Raw genomic sequence first — 21,548 nt, 5'->3', positions numbered from 1 at the left:
ATTATAGGTTCAGAGGGGGTGATGGCAAGTAAGGCTGGAAGAGAGGGGGCAAAAGGAAGGAAAACCTGGAAGGCTAGGCTATGTACGGGGGCCCGGGAAAGAGAAAGAGTGAGTTCCTTAGGTACAGAGACTTGTCCCCTCCATCTCTGTATTTCCCACAGCACGAAACCTTGAAGGGAGGTCGAAACAGTGAGACTTGTTTTCGCCTTCTGGTTGGCTGGTTGGTTAAATGATTGAGTGAATGCCTGAGTGAATGAAGGAACGCGGAGAGAAGGGAAGGAAGAAGAAAGAAATGTTACAGATTCCGCCGCTTGCGTCGTTTCTGCGTATGTGGGCACACGGCTTCTTTTTGCCGTTAACGCACCTACCGCCAGAGACAGGGTGTTAGAACTTGGAAGAAATGTACTAGGAGGATGTCTCAATGTCGTGCGGCCTCAGCTTCGTGGGTGGGGCCAGTGGAAAGCCGATTATGTAGAGAAGTGCACTTGATTGAATCTCCCTTCTCAGCAGATTGACCGGTGGTCCCCATTCTGTCAAAGACACTGCCTGCTGGGACGTGTCGGTTTCCCGAGACTCCGGCGGTCTTTGTTCCAAAACCCGTTTATCCCAGTCATACTTTTTTATCTTCAGTAAACAAAGTGTCTGATGCGAAATAAACTAAGAAAATCTGCGTGCCCAAATAGAGACGTGGCTAAAGGAGCTAACCAAAGCGCCCTGTCTTACAAAGCTCACGTTTACGTGAGCTTCTCTTCTAGCGAGTACATCTCTCATGACTTGATTCTTTGTTGTTTCACATTGACAAGTTACGTCCTATTTCTGTTTGTTTTCGTAACTAACAATGGCTTATTTTAGTGTTTGCATGCCATGGAGATCCAAGTGATGATACAGTTTCTGCCTGTAATTCTTATGCAACTCTTCCGAGTTCTCACAAACATGACCCACGAGGATGACGTTCCTGTCAACTGTACCATGTGAGTTCCGACCCTATAATACGGAGAAGCAACTCTTGTCCCTTTTTGTGTTTCTGCATTTCAAATACAAATTGATCTTCCAAACGAGAACGCAAAAGTCAGAAATCTAATATCTGTTCTCTCTTGTTTCATGCTTCTCAGACTGGGGGACCTTGTATCCCCAGGGATAGATGGTACCAGAAATCAAAGGACAAACTGAATGTGTTTTCCTCGACCAGGGGTTCTCAAACTTTACCGCATGTCAGAATCACCCAGGGAGCTTTTAAAGATGTGTGTGCCGAGACCACATTCGTACCAGTGAAACCAGAATATCTAGGGATGGAACTCAGCGTCAGCAATTTTTTTTTTTAAAGTTTTCTAGGTGATTCCATAATGCAACAGAGTTTGAGAACCATTGCCCTAGACCAGCGTTGTCCGATAGAACTTTCTCCAGTCATGGAGTTGTTCTACACGTGTGCTGTCCAATATGGTAGCCATTAGCCATTTAGCTACTGAGCACTTGAAATGTGGCTAGCGTAACTGAGGAACTGAGTTTTCTGTAATTTACATTTAGTTAACATGCAGTATAACATTGGTCTCAGGTGTACAATTCGGTGATTCATCACTTACATCCAATACCCAGTGCTCATTCCAACAAGTGTCCTCCTTAATGCCCGTCACCCGTCTAGCCCGTCGCCCACCGACCTCCCTCCGTCAACCCTCAGTTTGTTCTCTATATTTAAGAGTCTCTTATAGTTTATTTCCCTCTCTCCTCTTCCCTCGCCCCTTCCCCTGTGTTCATCTGTTTGAGGAACTGAATTTGTAACTGTAGTTCATTTTAATTAAATAGCCACAAGTGGCTAGTGGCTCTCATGTTGGACAGAGTCGCCCTGAACCATGAATTTTTACTGAAAAGGATAAAGGATTATTATTTTTTTATAGAAACAAACAAGGATCTATGGTAGAGTTGAATGGAAAATGCACTGAATTTTGAAACGAAAATAGGATACCCCATAGAATTGAGAGCTCAGTGCTGGATGTTTCTGGCTTTGCTGCTTCTGCCGTTGCCACGACCTGTCCCAGCGGGTCTTAAGCTACGGCCCTGCACACCGTTTGCTTTGCTCTGCTGTTGGGGCTAGTTTGCTTGAAAACTTAAGGAGCATTATTTTAGTCCAGTGGTTGTCCAATATGGCTCCCGCACCAGCACCATCAATATCACCTGGGAGCTTAGGGGAAAACAAAAAACAAACAAACAAACAAAAAATACCGCTCATCGTTGAACTTCACCCCAGAGCTACAAAGTCAGAAACTCTGCAAGAGGGGCTGAGCAATGTGCCCTCTAGGTGATTCTGATGCACGATAAAGTTTGAGAACCACTGCTAGTCTCGTATATGAATTTGTATTTACTTCTCATCCCAGATCCTGTCATTACACCTGTCTGGTCTCTCTCTTCCTTTCCCCCCATCTGTTGCCGTGCTTTCCATCTTTCTCTTCCTTTCCTTTTACTCCCTGGAGGGGATTTCAATATGTACGGCACCCGAGGTCTTGTACTGTATAGAAGCTATGACCATGCTTGAAACGCGTGCAGAACAGAAGCGAGGCATCTGGGTTGCCCAACTACAATGCCCTTGTTTTGACCCAGGAAATGTTGTGCAAGGCCCCGAGCAAGTTCGATGCCGAAATCTTGGTCGGACCATCTTAGGACATCCTATGCAATCCTCTGACTTTGAATTCTTCAGGCAGTGTGGGGGTATTTGGGGGGTTAGATACTCCCAACTGTGGTAACTCACATGCTGATTTCTGTGAATGTGTTTGCAGGGTTCTCTTACATATCGTTTCAAAGTGCCATGAAGAAGGCTTGGATAATTATTTAAGATCCTTCATCAAGGTTTGTGGAATAAGCTTTCTCTGTGAGCAGTGTATTTTATGTGAGGATTCTGACTTAGGGCTGCATTTTCCTGCATTTGTAGTATAGCTTCCGACCCGAAAAACCGAACGCGCCTCAGGCCCAGCTGATACATGAAACTCTGGCCACTACGATGATCGCAGTGTTGAAACAGTCTGCTGACTTTTTATCGATAAACAAACTGCTAAAGGTGAGGAACCAGGACACAAGGAACCATTTCGGTTCTAGTCTTTTCGTCATTTGCTCATGTGACCCTCCCCCCCCCCCCATCGTTCTTTTAGTGTTTGTTTATTTTTGAGAGAGAGAGCAGGGGAGGGGCAGACAGAGAGGGTGACAGAGAGAATCCCAAGCAGGCTCCACGCTATCAGCACAGAGTCCGATGTGGGGTCGAACTCACGAACCCCGAGATCCTGATCTGAGCCAAAGTTGGACGCTCAACCGAGCCACCCAGGTGCCCCATCTGTAGAGAATTTAAGAGCAATCCTAAGACAGACTAAAAGTTGGTTTCCTCTCAGCACCATGTGTAAGCAAATCCAAATAAGGTCTGTGATAAGATGCCCCTCCCCACACGGCAAACATTCCCACCACATGCCCTTTGCACCTCACCGGCTGGCGCTGAGGTGGTACAGTATTACCTTGTGCAACTTCGATGGTGAATTGCGATCACTTTAAAATGTTAAAGTTCAGAGATAAGGTCCATACTGATTTGTCGAACTTTGCTGAGCTTCAGGATTTGGGTAACTATTAAAAATTGATTTTATGTATTTGTTGGTTTATTTTAGTACTCGTGGTTTTTTTTTGAAATTATTGCAAAGTCTATGGCCACATACTTGTTGGAAGAGAATAAAATTAAGGTAAGTAGGCTAAGAATAATCTATGTTTGAAAATATTTATTTATTTTGACAGAGTGCACGAGCAAGGCAGGGGTAGAGAGAGAGGGAGAGAGAGAGAGAGTCAGCGCAGGGCCTGACGTGGGGTTCGATCCCATGAACCATGAGATCATGACCTGAGCCGAAACCAAGAGTCAGACATGTAACAGACGTAGCCATCCAGGTGCCCCAAGGATAATATTTAGCATAGGCAAAGAAGGCTAATCCTGTTCACAGGTAGCAATGATGCACAGATCCTCTTATACCGAAGGGCTCTTAGCCCTTGACTTTGTCAATTTTGCCTAAGAAAACAAACCAAAACCAAACACCAATGGATGTATTGCATGAATCTGAGGTCTGACAGTTCATACATTTTCAAAGTCCTCAGAGGCTTGTTCACATGCATTCTTTCCTTTTTGTTATTTGCCATGTAAAATACGTTTTCTTTGAAGCTTGCCTTTTATCTTGTAGCTTAGAAATGTCTATGTTGAAACATTCATTTGGAGACCAAGTACCAGATCAGAAATCACCTCTTAGAAAGGTTTGACGCACGTATGACGTTCAAAACACCTTCTGTAACAGATGTGTTTCTGGAATGTGGCATATACATTGAGTTGTATTTTTAGATTCTCATAAAAGTACAAAGAAATTTTCTTAGTTCTGGCAATTACAGAGTCGAGATTTGTGAAATGTAAATATTCACCTATTTCCCGTTTTCGTCAGACTTTTCACAGAATGGGTTTGCTGAAATTGTGTGTCAGGAAAAAAAACTGGAATGAAAATCTGGGATGTGGGTAGATCTCAGGAACATAATTCCAAAGTTGTTTTTTTTTATTCTGAAAAAAATTTTTTTTTAACGTTTCCTCATTTTTGAGAGTAAGAGGGACAGAGCATGAGTGGGGGAGGAGCAGAGAGAGAGAGAGAGAGGGGGAGACGCAGAATCCAAAGCAGGCTCCAGGCTCTGAGCCGTCAGCACAGAGCCTGATGCGGGACTCGAACTCACGGATCGTGAGATCATGGCCTGAGCTGAAGTCAGACGCCCAACCGACTGAGCCGCCCGGGCGCCCCCAAAGTTGGTTTGTTGATGACTTCAGTCAGTTCATTATAGTTCCTCTAAGGATCTGAAGCGTATGTTGAACTAGTGATGTCATCTTTAAGTTGGGAGAAAAGTTACACTCCAGTTAAGAAAAGCCACATTTATATCTAGCATGTGTTTGAAAATAAAAATAGCAATTGATTTAAACCTTTTGCAGCTCTGACTCTTTGCTATGTCTGTTTGATTTAAGCTTCCCAGAGGCCAGAGATTTCCAGAGGCATATCATCATGTCTTACATTCATTGCTTCTTGCGATAATTCCCCATGTGACTATTCGCTATGCCGAGATTCCCGATGAGTCCAGAAATGTCAATTATAGTTTGGCTAGCTTCCTGAAGGTGAGTTAAAGGCAGCCAGAACATGGTGAGGAGATACTCTTCACCAATGTGGTCTTTTAAAGCCAAAGAAAAAAAACTACCCACTTTCTAGAGACTCAGCTAGGTCTTTGTAAAATGCGGGAGAAACTTTTGACTGAATTCATCCATCAGTTTAGTAAAACAGCCAGGTTTGATCCCTCCCCGCCCCCCACACTGAAATGCCTAATTAATTAAATCAGAGGTCCCATACAGGGGTGGCTTAGCCAGAAGGCATGTTTTGCTTGTTTCACGGGATGTTTTTTCAAATATATTAATTTAGGTGCCTTTAGACGAGGCATGTACTTTCTAGGTTGCCACAGGCCCCACCACTCCTTAGTATACCCTTGACTCTTTATGCATTTAAATCACTTCTCTGACCCCTGTCGGCCTTTGAGTTTGCAACTCTGGAACGAAAGCAACCTGTTTGCTGATGTAACCGCAATCTACATGTTATTAATCCACGTGAGGGAAGATTGTTCATTTCGGTCAGCGAGATGATTCTGTTTGAGAGATACCAGAAACTCCTATATGGATGAAGAACCACGCATTTATCACTGTTCTGGTTTATCGTAGTTCTAGTTTTTTGGTACGTAAAGGGCAGTGCTAGAATGTAATTGTTCTATAAAATGGGTGACAATATTTGAGTTGTTGCAGAGAAGGGGCACGGGTTTGTAAATGTGCTTACTGTTTGCTTGCTCCTTTCTACTACCCCTCTTCTCCCAGCCCTTCCTCATATCTCAGCCTCACGTAAAGAACCTCACGGTCGAGACTCCATCCAAGCAGTTTTCGTGTCTGACGTACCCTTGTTTTCCATTTTTTTTAAAATGTTTACTTATTTTGAGAGAGAGAGAGAAAGACAGCACGAGTCAGGGAAGGGGCAGAGAGAGAGAGATAAAGAGAGAATCCCCAGCAGGCTTCGCACTGTCTGTGCAGAGCCCAACACGGGGCTCAGTGTCACGAACCTTGAGATCATGACCTGAGCCGAAATCAAGAGTCGGACGCTTGACCGACTGAGCCACCCAGGCGTCCCCACCTATCATTTTAAAGTAAATTAAGGAGGACGCTATTTGAAATGTAAACTCTCAGTTTGTCCCATGGGGTTTAAACTTGAAAGCTACTATGTAAAGGGAATAAATAGAACACAGTTGATGTCATAGCTGTATTTACTTCATTTGAGTCACCATTTGCCTGTCTTCTCTGTGAAGATTCAGAGACAAGAGGCTGTCTCAGAAGTCACATTTCTTTTTATTTTATTTTATTTTATTTTATTATTTTTTTTTTATTTTTTTATTTTAGAGAGAGAGTGTGGCAGAGGGAGAGAGAGAGAAAGAGAGACAGAATCTTTTCTTTTAATGTTTATTTTTGAGAGAGAGGGAGACACAGAATCCGAAGCAGGCTCCTGAGCTGACAGCTCAGAGCCTGACACGGGGCTTGAACTCATGAACTGTGAGACCATGACCTGAGCCCAAGTCAGACGCTCAACCGACTGAGCCACCCAGGCGCCCCTGAAATCACATTTCTAATACGTATTCAGGGTAAAGTGTGATGATTGTTACTTGGAAAATAGAAACAAACTACAGTAGCAAGACCAGAACAGGAGGGTTTATGACCAGGAACTATGACCAGGGCCGAGAAGAAAAGTTCTTCTAGAAGAGTTGAAGCTGTTGCATGTAGAGGAGGGTCCACGAGCAAAGACGGAGAGATACGCGTGTTTCCAGAATTGTTTAGGGATGAGCAAGCCTTGTGCGCAGAGAGTTTAGGATGGAAGGCGTTGAATGTCCGGCTAAGGAGTTTTGGTTTTGATCTGTATGAATGGAGCAAGACCAAAGATTTTTTGTTGTTCACCCGTCCTTTCCGTGCCCCTGTGCTACTTCTTACTGTGCTGTATTTTAATTATTTGTTTACCTTGTCTGTCTTTACCCCTGGACGGGGGTGAAGACCATGTCATATTCGCGTTCGTATTTCTCTAGAACGCTGTCGCAAGCACAGTGAGAAATGAGGTGCAAGCATAGTGGGTTCCTTCTGTTTCACAGGAATAGGCTAGGCACTAGGGAGAACATAAAGAGAAAGAGAGTCTTCCTGTTGTCCTGTGTAGGTAAAATCGTAGGGAACTAATAAGTACAAAACAAGCTAGCGTAGAATATAAATGCTTCAAGGGGCTTGTGGGCCGGGGTGGCTAAGGAGGATGGGATTTCCCCGGGACATTGAGGAATGGGTAGGATTCGGCAGAAGAGTGCTGGAGGTACTAGCCAGGCCTGGCATGATGAGGAGGAGAATGACCCGCAGGCAAGTGTGAACAGCTATTAGGCCTGTCGCGGAGGAAGGATGTTGTTCGTAAACCCAAGTTAGGTAACATATAGTGTAATAATGGTTTCAGGAGTAGAACTTCGTGATTCCTCACTTACAGACAACACCCAGTGCTCCATCCCAACAGGTGCCCTCCTTAGCGCCCATCACCCACCCAGCCCATTCCCCCCCCACCCACCTCCCCTCCAGCAGCCCTCAGTTTGTTCTCTGGATGTAAGAGGTTTGCCTCCTTCTCTGTTTTTTATCTTATTTTTCCCTCCCTTCCCCTATGTTCATCTGTTTTGTTTCTTAAATTCCACGTGAGTGAAGTCATATGATATTTGTCTTTCTCTTCCTGACTTCTTCCGCTTAGCGTAATACATTCTAGTTCCACCCACGTCATTGCAAATGGCAAGATTTCATTCATTTTTATAGTTGAGTAATATTCCATTGTATATAGATACCACATCTTCTTTATCCATTCATCCACCCGTCGATGGACATTTGGGCTCTTTCCATACTTTGGCTGTTGTCGATAGTGCTGCTATAAACACGGGGGTGCATGTGCCCCTTCGAAACAGCACACCTGTATCCCTTGGATACATACCTAGTTAGTGCAATTGCTGGGTCGTAGGGTGGTTCTATTTTTAGTTTTTTGAGGACCCTCCATACTGTTTTCCAGAGTGGCTGCACCAGTTTGCATTCCCACCAGCAGGGCAAAAGGGTTCCTCTTTCTCCACAGAGGAAGGATGTTTTAATAGGCCAAGACTTCACGGAACACAGAGAGAACCTTCTCTTTGGGTCTGAAATGTTTACATAGCCAAACCCCACTTTTCATCGCTAGCTGACCACCATATACTTCACTTAGAGCTTTTCAGATTGACCGAAATGAGTCCCTGTAGCTCAATAGATTACGTATATATGTGTATGTATATATGCATATGTATTTGTGTGTATATATGCATATATATGTATATAAGGATATATGCATTTGTGCATGTATGTATATGTACATATATACACATATATGGGAATGCTTACATATATATGAAAATTGTACAGTTGGGACCCAATTCCAACAATAAATCACTTGCCTTTTGTCATGACAGACTTCTAGAATTACGTCCCTGTTCATTTTGTCTTGGTTTCTATAGCGCTGTTTGACACTAATGGATAGAGGATTTGTTTTCAATTTGATAAATGACTATATATCTGGATTCAGCCCCAAAGATCCTAAGGTAAGTTATAAGGACGTATAACAGCTGTCGGACATTAGAGCTTGAGACCAAGAGTGACATTTATTCTCTGGAGGGTTTGGAACTGCTGTCTTTGTTTTTGTACTTTGCGGATATCTGTACCTCAACGCAGGGGATATCGGATGGTGTTTTGGGAGTCCCCAAGACCACCCACACGCTCAGTGGTTAACTAGAAAGACTCACGGGACTGAACATATACTTGGGGCGGTCTTAGTCACGGCTGACATTCATTAGAGTGACGCAGTAAGGCTACTTAGCTGGAACAGTAAGATCAAAACCCAAGTGGAGTCCTTGGCAATTCTCACGCAGGCTTCCCCGAGTGCCTTCCCTCCTGTGAAGGTCACCCGGAGTCTCTCCAGCCCTGAAAACGCAGCCGCGTGCATGCCACATTTCTGTTCAGGGAAGCCCAGTTGAGACTTGGAGTTGAAGTTTTTTTTCTTGGGGGCTGGTCATATATTGGAGACTGGTCAACCTTCCAGAGTCGGGAAAGGAAAAGAAAGCAATAAATCACATTGTTTGTACAAATAGAGCAGGCTGGCAGAGAAGGCACGACCTTATCATGTAGGGAGCATTTCAGAATCCAATTTCCCAAATGCCAGCCTGCAACCAACCTTGCAAGCAGGCATTTTTTTTTTTTTTTTTTTTAAGGAGAGCAGCCTTGGGCCTGCTGTGTTAACTCTTTCCTACGTAGGCCACATCTCAAGGTATACTTAAACCACTGAACACTTCCGTTTTGGAAACTAACGCTCTGTGTTTCGTTATTAAAATGGTACGTGTCGACTAAACAGGAGTTCGTGTATAATTTCCTTCCCTTTAGGTTCTGGCTGAATACAAGTTTGAATTTTTGCAAACAATTTGCAACCACGAGCATTACATTCCTCTGAATTTGCCAATGGCATTTGCCAAACCGAAACTCCAGCGAGTGCAAGGTACGTGTTTGCATTTTCCATCACTTGAGAACATGTTTTTCTTTTCTTTTCTTTTTTTTTTCTTTTTTTTTTTTTCTTTTTTGGCTAGTGCTAGCATAGGGTAATGTTTTCTAGGTAAACCTGTGAATTTAAAGGTAACGTCAGAATTGTTAGCTACGTGAAGATATGTTCATTAACAGTATCTGCATTTTCTTCATAGCGTCAGTGATAGTATTCATAGTGTGGAGAGATCAGGTGTATTACATAGATCGCTGCTTAAACAGAGATATCAGATACTAGTCAAATTGCTTTCTGTAGTAGTGTTTGGACTCTGAAATGAGACTAAATTAAGAAAAAAAACCATATGAATGCATTTCCACTGCAAGGAACGTATAAAGGCAGAGTGGAATAGTAATATGTATGTATTAAATGTTATCTCCGTTGCTAGTTTTATTGAATGCTTTGTTGTGTAGCACAATTCTTATGTTACTATGTTTTTTATTTGTCCCTTTTCTTTTCATATATTAATTAGATTTTTTTTCATTTGCGGTGGACCGTTTGACTTCAGTAGGTAGGTTTAACTCGGTTCACTCTAAAGTAGTTAACTGTCTTGAAAAACCATTGATTTGATGAATGGCTTAAGATGGACGGGGGGGCTTTGTTTGCTTATTCACATTCTCCCTAGCCACACACAGTGAGGCTTTAAGCTAACGTACTTAGAAAACCTAGGAGGTGGTGTATGAGGCAGTATATTTGTTTCCTCTTAAAATAAGCTTGAACACCGATTGCTTGCAAACAAGTTCCTGCTCAAGCCAGCAAGGGGACCGGAGGGTGTATCTATTCTTTGAGCCAGTGCCCTCTGTCCCAGGCTTCCCTCCCTCCTCTCCGACCCTGTCTAATGACTGCTTGGCGACAGTTTTGAAGGCGTGGATGAAACTACCTGATTGGATTTATTCAAAGCACTGAAGTGAAAAACCTAACTGCTGTTGCAAAATCTCCCCACATAAAGCCCCCCCCCCCCACCTGCTCAGTTATTCTTGGCCCTCGTGCGTAGAAAGTGGTGGGGGTTCACAGAAGAGGGTGACCAATGGCAAGAAGAAAATCAGCTGCCTTGGTCTCCAGGGGAGTAGCTGCTGAGCAGTGGTTTCAGTCATTGAATTCTAGCCAGCGTAAATGAAGGCAACATATTTAAGAAACCAAGCATCCCCGTTCAACCACTCCCGTGTTAGATTCTGAGCATGTGTGGCTCGAATACTTCCCCATGATTTATTGGTAGCTATGAGGAAGTCCGAGAACAGAAGGGGTGGACGGATCATCAGGATTTAGGATTGAATCTGACTACTCACACCACTTATTATGTCCTAACTGAATACATAGCATTATATTAACCGCTAAAGTGGAGGCCAAAAAAAAAAAAAGAAAAGAAAACCTATCCTTCAGCTTTATGGCCTCATTCAATTCAAGGGTAGGGTAGAGGAGAGGAAATACAGATTGTAAAAGTCTACCGTAGAAATTGCTAAACTTGATCACGATCCCTTGTGAGTAGTTATAAGGCAAGTCCCAACCAAGATATGGGCAGCGGGGATTTGAAATGGACTGAGGTCCAAAAGGGAGCGAAAGACCTAGTTCGAAGTGATTTTATGAAATCGAAGGTCTGTATTTGCTGAAGAAGGGGGGTTGACATGCGTCCAGGCCGGGATGGAACATCTACTAGAATAGTCGATAGTTAATCCCATTAGAACGATTCAGTTGTCTTTGCCTTCTTTTTCCTCCTTTTGACAAGTGTAAACAGATCAGTAATTCAAGCATTGTTGTATGGAATCGGTCCAATTTGTAGTTGTAACTAAAGCTCTTCAGATCGAAAGAAATGTGTTAAGACATTGCCAAATATAGTATTGTTTCATTCCGGGTTCTATCTTAAGATTCCTAAGAGTTCAACAGAATGTAGGACAAAGAAATCTAGGGACTCTCTTACCCACTGACGTGATCATTAAGGCTATCACATACCCTAATTATGAGTGCGCCTGTCTTGTAAAAATTTTGCATGCTCCTTCTGTATGACAAAAGAATTGTTCACGTTTGTTAATGGCAAAATTATAGCTCTTGCGAGCATGACCACGTGTTTGCTAAGTAATAAACGCAGTATTTTAATGTTAAAGTAATTACTGTTTTTGTAAACGGGCTTTAAATTTCATTGTACTGCAGATTCAAATCTTGAATACAGTTTATCAGATGAATATTGCAAGCATCACTTCTTGGTCGGTTTACTTCTGAGGGAAACCTCCATTGCTCTGCAAGACAATTACGAGATCAGATATACAGCTATCTCTGTCATAAAGAATCTTTTGATAAAACATGCATTTGACACTAGATACCAGCACAAGGTAAGGATGTCCGTATGATCAGTATCGCATTAGTCAATTTCTGCCAAGATATTACATTAAAGATGGAGTCTTCAGTAAGGAACGTAATATGAGCATTGACGAACTTACTTTTGTAAGTAAGATTTGTCTCAGTATGGTTAGGTTTTAAAAATACTGTTCATTAGGAGGTTGCCTGGCTGGCTCAGTCAGTAAACCATGCCACTCTTGATCTCAGGCTTTTGAGTTCAATCCCCACATTGGTGTGTGGGTCCTCCTTTTTTTGTTCTGTCTTTAATTTTTTAATGTTTGTTTAGTTTTGAGAGAGAGAGAGAGAGAGAGAGAGAGAGACAGAGCGTGAACGGGAGAGGGGCAGAGAGAGGGAGACACAGAATCCGAAGCAGGCTCCAGGCTCTGAGCTGTCAGCACAGAGCCCGACGCGGGGCTCGAACTCACAAACGGTGAGATCATGACCTGAGCTGAAGTCGGATGCCGAACCGATTGAGCCACCCAGGGGGGCATGGAGCCTACTGCAAAAAATAAATACATAAAAATAAAATAACGTACTGTTCAGTTAACTATTGGAGAAAAACGTTGGTTTCTCAAATCGTGTATAAAGAACAACATAACTGCTTCATGAACAACATAACTGCTTATGATTGGTACGTAAACTAATGATTTTTAAAAAATCATACACGGTTATGGCCACGTGCGTTCTTTCAAATATATAACTTAATATATGTGCTCAAGTCGGTTATATTATGGATTAAATGATTAGTAGTAAGACACGTTAACTATGTCAAATATGAAGTATGGACAATGAAGATTTTTCTTACTGAAAAAATGTGGATGTGGCTATAAACCTTATATATACATTACACCTTGTCTATGTGTGAAGGCCATAGCTGTAGTTGCTGTTGGCTGTACCTTTAACAAGTATTCTCCGCCCTTATTACCATTAAACCCTATGGGCTTAAAAAAGTAGGTTGCAGGGGTGCCTGGGTGGCTCAGTCGCTTAAGTGTCCGACTTCGGCTCAGGTCATGATCTCGCAGTCTGTGAGTTTGAGCCCCGCCTCGGGCTCTGTGCTGACGGCTCAGAGCCTGGAGCCTGCTTCGGCTTCTGTCTCCCCCTCTCATGCTCTGTCTCTCTTCCTCAAAAATAAATGAACATTAAAAGACATTTTTCTTAAGTAGAGTGCGAACTCTATGGATTTAGAGTGACCTAACTTACATACCTGGAATCAAATGCCTCAAGGTAACATCCTACTGTTTCATGATTGATAATTTGTCCCACTGCCCTTTTCCATGATGGAGCTAGAATGTATTATGCTGAGCTAAATAAGTCAATGAGAGAAAGACAAATACTATATGATTTTACTCATATGTGGAATTTAAGATCAAAACAGATGAACGTAGGGGAAGAGGGGGGAAGAGAAGAGAGGGAAACAAACCACAAGAGGTTCTTAATGATAGAGAACAAACCGACGGTTGACGTAGGGAGGTGAGTGGGGGATGGGCTAAATGGGTGATAGGTATTAAGGAGGGCACTCGTTGTGATGAGCCCTGGGTGTTGTATGGAAGCGGTGAAACACTGAATTCGAGTCCTGAAACCAATATTGCAGCGTATGTCAACTAATGAGAATTTGAATAAAATTAAATACATAAGTAAAAATTAAAAAAAAAAAAAACATTTCTTTTAAATAAAAAAATAATGTGTCCCTTTGTTTTCACGTTCAAATACAAATAAAAGTTAGGAAATCATTTATTATTATAATCACTTTGGAACGCTGCCTCGGAGATAGGGCTTATTCTTTTTCTACAGTAGTCCCATTTGTTCTTAATAAACAGAAGATGCCTGGGGCGCCTGGGCGGCTCGGTCAGTTCAGCGTCCGACTCTTGATCTTGGCTCAGGTCACTGTCTCACAGTTCGTGAGTTCCAGCCCCATATCTGCGCCATCAGCACAGAGCCTGCTTGGGATTCTGTCTCTCCTTCTCTCTGCCCCTCCCCGGCTTGTGCATGCGCTTGCTTGTTCGGTCTCGCTCTCAAAATGAATAAACTGAAAAAAAAAAAATAATAAGTAAATAACAGAAAATGCCTGCCGGCTACATTCCACTTATACTTCTTTAATTACAGAGGTTTTTTTGTTTGTTTGTTTGTTTCCTATAGATTTTGCTAATTCTCTTTATGTGATTCTATCTGAAAGTAAATTTAAACTCAGCTTCAGATTCTATCTTAAAGTAGGCTTAAACTCGGCTTTAGGATGTGGTTTGTTACTGCGGTTTACGTTGGTTTGGGGCACCTTATAACTATATAGTAACATCTGCCCACTTAGTGTGCTTCACTCCATTTTGTGCCATTTTCTTTTTTCGTGAATGTTGATGCTGACGTCACGCGAGTTAACCGTTAGAATGCATCTAAACGGACAGATCTCTCAAACGTCAGCCATTCCACCCAGACTTTGTCAAGCCTTTAAAACGGCCAGTTACCCCTGCTGCTGATGCCTAGTAGTACAGAAGAGAATCTTGTGCAGTGTGGAAGAAAAGGTCTTTAGCCATGATTTCAAAGGATTCGCGGGAAAAGTACAAGATGAACTTCCCCTCCCAGGAGCAGGAAGCTGTGTTATATTTACCCCTACCTCTTCAGATGAAAGTGAAGGAACATGGGATATCACTTGTGTCTTACCTCGACGTGGGATTTTAAATACTCTCTGTCACCTATTTGGACATTATTTTCCTTTTTAAAATTCTGAGAACAGTATACGTACACACATACACATGTAACTATTGTTACCTGTAAGTAAGTTCAGCACTATGCCCCTTTGAGTATTTGAGGTTTTGGAGGAGGGGAAAGGTTGAAATGCTAAGCTCATTACCCTTTCAGGAGCTTCTAAAGCCCTCTTCTCTGTGTTCAAAGGCTTTAAACAGCTATTAAAAGACTATGAAATCCTCTCCAGTAGAACTTTGCTTCATGGGCCCGGTTAGCCAAAGCTTCAGTTCCTTTCTCTGTTGGGTCCAAAGAATTCACGGGTGGCCTGAGTCAGGGGTCATTTGTCAAAGACATTCAAGTAAAACGTATTCACCATTAATGATGATGCCAAGGTAAAGATAGAGGGGGAAGTGTTAGGCTCCCATAATTTTTTTAAATGTGTGTGTGTGTGTGTGTGTGTGTGTGTGTGTGTGTGTGTGTGTGTGTTTCAAGAGAGAGAGTGTGAGCAGAGAGAGAGAGAGAGAGAGAGAGAGAGAGAGTGAGTGAGTCCCAAGCAGGCTCTGCTCTGTCAGCACAGAGCCTGACGTGGGGCTTGGTCTCATGGACCTCGAGATCATGACCTGAGCCAAAATGAAGAGTCAGATGCTCAACCAAATGAGCCACCCAGGCGCCCGTAGGCTCCCATAATTTTGGGGGGGGGGTCTCCCAAAGTGAGCCCGAATAAATACGCAGTCAAGGAAAAAAAAATGCTTCCAACGGAAAGGCTGCTTTGAGGTCCCCTTGTCATACTTGCTACTCCTCTTCCTCTCCTCCAGTGAAATTTTCAAGATGTCACTGGTCCCTATTCTGTGCTACTCGTAAACGGCGTTGGGAGATCTGCTAACTTGTTATAATTACTAGGAGACCTTTTTCCTACTCAGAACAAAAACGTCCAATGATTGACGTTTGTATCTGTTCCTGTACCCACTGCAAATGATGCTGACACCTAAGAGGATTGCAATGCCTACCTGGGCTGTGGGCAGATTGTTTCTCTGTACTCCCTCCTCCCCCGCCCCCCACCTTTTTTTAAGTAATCAATGTACATGGTTAAAAAAAATCAAAATGCTTCTCTCCATTCCTTATCCCCATGCCCCAGTTCATCTCTGCAGCAGTAGCTACTGTTGCCAGTTTTATCAACATAGTTCTACTTTGTGCACGCACAGGCATGTATGTATATGTATATATGTGTGTATGTATAATTGGAAGCCATTATGCGTTTTTCTTTTTTTATTTAATAATACATCCTGAAGAGTCTTAAAAAACCTGCGTATTATTCCACCACATGGATGGATATACCTTATTTTATTTATTTTTTAAGGAGGCTCCACACCCAACGTGGGCCTTGAACTCACAACCCCGAGATCAGGAGTCTCACTTTCCACCAACTGAGCCAGCCAGGCGCCCCTGGATAACACCTTACTTTAAACCATCTTCTAGTGCTAGATTCTTAGGTTGTTGTTTTTTTTTTTTTTGTCTTTTGTGCGGGCAAGGCTTAATATGTTTTACACTGACTGTGCGTTTCCCTGTGTTCCTGTTCCCCTGAGAGAATTGTAATATCTCCTTCCCTAGTGATCACTCACTATCCAGCCAAAGTGGACTCGCATCTAGAAGCTATAATAATAGCAGCTGAAATTTACTGAGGACTTGCTGCGTGTCAGACAGTGTGTTAAATACCTCATGAATTAATATTATTATCCCCATTTTACCAAAGAGAAAACTGTGGTTCAGTGACTTGATCACAGCCTAGGAACAGGAGACCTGGAATTCACACCCGTCTAAAATCCACAGTCTGGGGCCACCTGGGTGGCTCAGTCAGTTAAGTGTCCAACTTCGACTCAGGTCACGATCTCATGGTTCTTGAGTTCAAGCCCCGCATCGGGCCCTGTGCTGACAGCCCAGAGCCTGGAGCCTGCTTCTGATTCTGTGTCTCCCTCTCTCTCTGCCCCTCCCCCGCTGGCGCTCTGTCTCTCTCTCTCTCTCTCTCTCTCTCTCTCAAAAATAAGCAATAAAACATTTAAAAAATGTTAAATCCACAATCTATGCTCTTAGCCACTAGACTGTACTACCTGTCAGATCCAAAGTGGGACACTGAAAAACTAGAGAACTGCCAAAAAAGAGTGATCATGATGGTGAAAAATCTTGAGACCAAAGTTATGTGAAGAATGAAGGAGGGGCGCCTGGGTGGCTCCTCAGTCAGTCAAGCATCTACCTTCAGCTCAGGTCATGATCTCAACGGTTCGTGATTTCGAGCCCCCTTGTCAGGCTCTGTGCTGACAGGGCAGAACCTGCTTGGGATTGTCTCTCTCTCTTTCTCTCTCTCTCCCCCTCCCCCACTTGTACTCTCTCTCTCTCTCTCTTTCTCTCCCCCCCCTTTCTCTCCCCCCCCCCTTTCTCTCTCCAAATAAAAAGAAAAAACTTAATAAAAAAGTAATAAAGGGGGGCGCCTGGGTGGCTCAGTCGGTTAAGCGCCCGACTTCGGCTCAGGTCACGATCTCACGGTCCGTGAGTTCGAGCCCCGCGTCGGGCTCTGGGCTGACGGCTCGGAGCCTGGAGCCTGCTTCCGATTCTGTGTCTCCCTCTCTCTCTGCCCCTCCCCCGTTCATGCTCTGTCTCTCTCTGTCTCAAAAATAAATAAACTTAAAAAAAAAAAAAGTAATAAAGGAAAGTAACTAGGGCCATTTGGCCATGCCAAGGATGAATGAAATGATTTTGGGGTAACAGTCTTTAAATACTTAGAGAGTTGCCACTTAAGAGTGGAAGCATCCTTACTCTTTGTCGCTCCAAAGGGCAGAGCTATACCTAGCGGGTAGAACTTACAAGGACTAAATCAGCTAAACGGCCTTTCTGACAGAAGCCAGGAAGGGGCTGGCGTGTTTAAGGAGAAGTGTAAAAGTTAACCATTTGTCAGGGATGCGGGTAAGGGCCGTTCCTGTCTTGGACTGCACTTGGACTAGATCATTGGTTCTCAAACCTCCGTGCACATCAGCACGGTCTGGGACAGGTTCCCAGAAATAATGAACAATATGCAACATTGTTCAAACTCAAGGAACCATGAGATACTGTTAATCTGTATTCCCTAGGTTGACTACTGAGCCCTCGAGGCCTTACCTAAGTCTCCGGACAGATGTCCCAAAGTCATGAAATGTGGAGGGCAACTTTTATGCCGTTGCAACCACAGTTTTTGCTGACTTGAGTACATCTTGGATGAGGAATGTCTAGAGCTGAGAAAAGCAGTAAATACATTTTCATAAGAGGGGCGCCTGGGTGGCTCAGCCGGTCAAGCGTCTGACTTTGACTCAGGTCATGATCTCGTGGTTCGTGGGTTCGAGCCCCACATTGGGCTGTCCCCTCTCAGCAAAGAGCCCACTTCAGGTCCTCTGTCTCCCTCTCTCTCTGTCCCTCCCCAGCTCAAACGCGTGTGTTATCTCTGTTAAAAATAAACATTTATAAAAAATATATATTTTTATAAGAGGTACCACATTAAGACTACTAGTGGCCTGTGGATAAATAAATATATTTATTTACAAATATATTAATCTCCCAAGTCTTCCAATTGACTCAAGAGGCCAAGATCACATTATATATATATTTTAATGTTTATTTATTTTTGAGAGAGAGATGGAACATGAGTGGGGAAGGGGCCGAGAGAGAGGGAGACACAGAATCCGAAGTAGGCTCCAGGCTCTGAGCTGTCAGCACAGAGCCCGACGTGGGGCTCGAACTCATGAACTTTGAGATCATGGCCTGAGCTCAAGTTGGACGCTTAACCGACTGAGCCACCCAGGCACCCCCAAGATCACATTATCTTCATTGCTTTGATCAAAACAAAAAAAAAAACGTCTCTTTAAGGAATAGAGTAACTCACTGTTTTTCACTTCTTCTGTTTGTTCATCCATTCAGCTTAATGTGTATTGACCATCTTTTCATCTGGCCAGGCGCTGGGGTTGAAGCAGTGAACGAGACAGGCACAATCCCTGTGCTCATGTAAACTCAGCCCTCCCCGGCTTCAGATTCTGCGCCTCCCTCTCTCTCTCTGCCCCTCCCCCGCTCAGGCTCTGTCTCTCTCAAAAATAAACATAAAAGCAATTTTTAAAGAATAAACTTTTGCCCCGTACTTTATGTAGTTACGTTTGAAGGAGGTGATTTGACTCTGTATCATGTGTAAATCCAAATACCAAGAAAGTTCTGCGGTAGTTAGTTTCGAGACCGTGAGTATAAACAGACTCCTGCTTCCCTAATTTGTTGAGGATATTAGCCCCCTCTGAGCCTTAAAACTGATAGACGGGGCCAACTTTATTTGTGATGTATGCATATTGCCTGCCTACTAAGCTTTTGGTCATTCTTTTCCAGAACCAACAAGCCAAAATAGCACAGTTGTACCTCCCGTTTGTTGGACTGCTCTTGGAAAATATACAGCGATTAGCTGGTCGAGACACTATGTACCCTTGTGCAGCCGTGCCCAGTTCCGTAAGTAGCAATGTGTTCCCGCTGATGTTTTATCCTGTTTTATTGAATGTGTTTAGAATTGGGGTCCTGTGCTCTGTGGTCTCTGTCTTCATCATCCCTTTTCATTCCATTTTTTTACTTCTGCATACTTTTTTTTCTAGAGCAGCGCTCCTCAAACTTTAACGGGCCTACGATCACCTGGGGAATTTGTTATAACAGAGATTCTAATTCAGTAGGCCTGGGGTGGCATTTGAGGCTGTGTATTTCTAAGACCCTTTTGGCTGCCTCTGGCTCAAGGACCCCACTTTTTTTTTTTTAATTTTTTTTTAAACGTTTATTGATTTTTGAGACAGAGAGAGACAGAACATGAACGGGGGAGGGGCAGAGAGAGAGGGAGACACAGAATCGGAAGCAGGCTCCAGGCTCCGAGCCGTCAGCCCAGAGCCCGACGCGGGGCTCGAACTCACGGACCGCGAGATCGTGACCTGAGCTGAAGTCGGACGCTCAACCGACTGAGCCACCCAGGCGCCCCTCAAGGACCCCACTTTGAGTAACAAGGTCCCAGAGAGTACCAGGAATCCCTTGTACCCAGTGTTGGTTGTTAAGATTTGTTATTTGCCTTCGTATATTTATTCAACTGGAAAACTGAATGAAAAGGTTCTTCCTTTCCCACATGTTAGGCACCAGGGGTTAAACCGTATTCCTTTGCTTCTCCCTTCCCAGGACAGCCTTCCTTCGTTTCTTCTTGATGAGCTGCTGTTTGCTCAGCCCAATTGGTCTGTGCTTTTTCTCCCTTTAGAATCTTAGCATTAAAAGGAACTTTGGAGGGTGGTCAGTCTCCCGTTTGGCAAAAGAACGTTTTACCATTGTGATAATTAAAACTGTCCTTCTCACGTTAGGCCTGAAAGGTTCTCTGATCTACTTGTCCTGGTTTTGCATTTACTGATCACCCTATTAAAATGTGGTGCTCAGGGGCGCCTGGGTGGGTCAGTTGGTCGAGCGTCCAACTCCTGATTTCGGCTCAGGTCATGATCTCGCGGTTCGTGGGATCGAGCCCCGCATCAGGCTGTGCGCTGACAGTGTGGAGCCTACTTGGGATTCTCTCTCTCCCTCTCTCTCTGCCCGTCCCCTGTGCGCACTCTTTCTCTCTCTCCCTCAAAGATAGATAAACTTCGGGTAAATAAATAAATAAATAAAATGTAGTACTCAGAACTGTACGCTTTTTAGCCATTAAGTCCTGCCCTGTCCCCGCTCCGTGTTCCATAATGGCCCAAGATCACCCTCACGCTTTCAGTAGCCGTGTCATTTTGTTCGGTGGCAGGTTAAACTGTGTCCTTCACAGCTGCCTTTGGAAACCACCCCGATCAAATGTCCTAGTCGCTTTGTCAAGCCGGCCTTGGGTTCCTGAGAAAGCTGCTCGTGAGCCTCCCCGGTGGCTTGATTACCTATAGCTTATTGCGGAAATGGGCTCCGTGCAGGTGCCCCATTTCGGTGCCTGGGTTGCAGGCTGCTCTTTCTTCACAAACGCAGTCACTCCTGCCCAGGCTCACGCCACAACATTGGACAGTGATGTTGGGAAATATTTTACTTCTCTCTTCTTTTCTTCTGTGGCTCAAGCTCACCTAGGGCTTCCGGTCACGCCCGCCCTGCCAGCATCGCCCCTGGTACCAAGGAAGAGAACTGAACCGAGACTAGACTGCAGTCAGTTATAGCTTTTACCAGCCACCCAGAGTTCTAGTACCCGGCCAGAGGCCATGCTGGCCACAGTATGCTAGTGTCCCATTTTAAAGAGGTGTCCCCTAAATACCAATGGCGATACCCGACTCGGACTTCCACAGTGAGCTTTGTTTCAAGTTAGGGTCCCATCTCCTTCTGTTCATTCCGATTTCTCTCCTCCTCGTGGGCACGTTTGTTTAAATGACCTAGTTCTCACTCTGTGTTACAGGCATCCAGGGATGAGTTCGCCTGCGGCTTCACTTCACCTACAAATAGAGGGAGTCTGACCGCTGACAAAGACACGGGTACTTCAGTCCTTTAAAGATGATACATCGCATGGCTGTTTAGAAATGCACCCTGTGCTTCTCTGGGGTGGTTTTTTTTTGGGGGGGGGATATTTCATAATAAAAACTATACATAGCATGATCTCTATGTTTAATTCAAATCTGACTCACACTGGTGGCCACTCTTTTTGTTTGTTTAAGTTTCCTTATCTCAGCTTGTTGAAAATGGAGCTTTGGGAGACTGACAGAAGAGAGGATAATGAGAAAAACACTGCCTTCCAATCCTCTTATCTGTCTCCAGGCTGGGACAAGACAGTTCCCTTTTCTGGGCCCAAGTCTCCTTATCCGTAAAATTATCTCTAAAATTGTG

At 43.8% G+C, this 21,548-nt stretch overlaps 1 protein-coding gene across 5 annotated transcripts in view; it reads left to right on the top strand.

The window, feature by feature from the left end:
- DOCK11 (dedicator of cytokinesis 11) overlaps positions 1-21,548 on the top strand; it is a 197,767-nt gene that overhangs the window by 108,298 nt on the left and 67,921 nt on the right. For 4 of the 5 annotated variants that reach the window (XM_053892126.1, XM_053892122.1, XM_053892124.1 and 1 more), the window contains exons 24-34: positions 853-971; positions 2,769-2,838; positions 2,921-3,046; positions 3,639-3,710; positions 5,012-5,158; positions 8,617-8,700; positions 9,536-9,647; positions 10,159-10,197; positions 11,832-12,010; positions 19,083-19,199; positions 21,124-21,199. In XM_053892126.1, the coding sequence (XP_053748101.1) occupies positions 853-971; positions 2,769-2,838; positions 2,921-3,046; positions 3,639-3,710; positions 5,012-5,158; positions 8,617-8,700; positions 9,536-9,647; positions 10,159-10,197; positions 11,832-12,010; positions 19,083-19,199; positions 21,124-21,199 (1,141 nt within the window). The remainder of the gene's footprint in view (positions 1-852; positions 972-2,768; positions 2,839-2,920; positions 3,047-3,638; positions 3,711-5,011; positions 5,159-8,616; positions 8,701-9,535; positions 9,648-10,158; positions 10,198-11,831; positions 12,011-19,082; positions 19,200-21,123; positions 21,200-21,548) is intronic. The other variant, XM_053892123.1, reaches the window with a different exon arrangement.

The sequence above is a fragment of the Panthera pardus genome, unplaced genomic scaffold, assembly GCF_024362965.1.
Source record: "Panthera pardus isolate Hobbes unplaced genomic scaffold, ASM2436296v1 HiC_scaffold_27, whole genome shotgun sequence".
Taxonomy (NCBI): Eukaryota; Metazoa; Chordata; class Mammalia; order Carnivora; family Felidae; genus Panthera; species Panthera pardus.
Note: the sequence above shows the minus strand (reverse complement) of the source record. Positions and strands in the feature narration are given on the sequence as shown.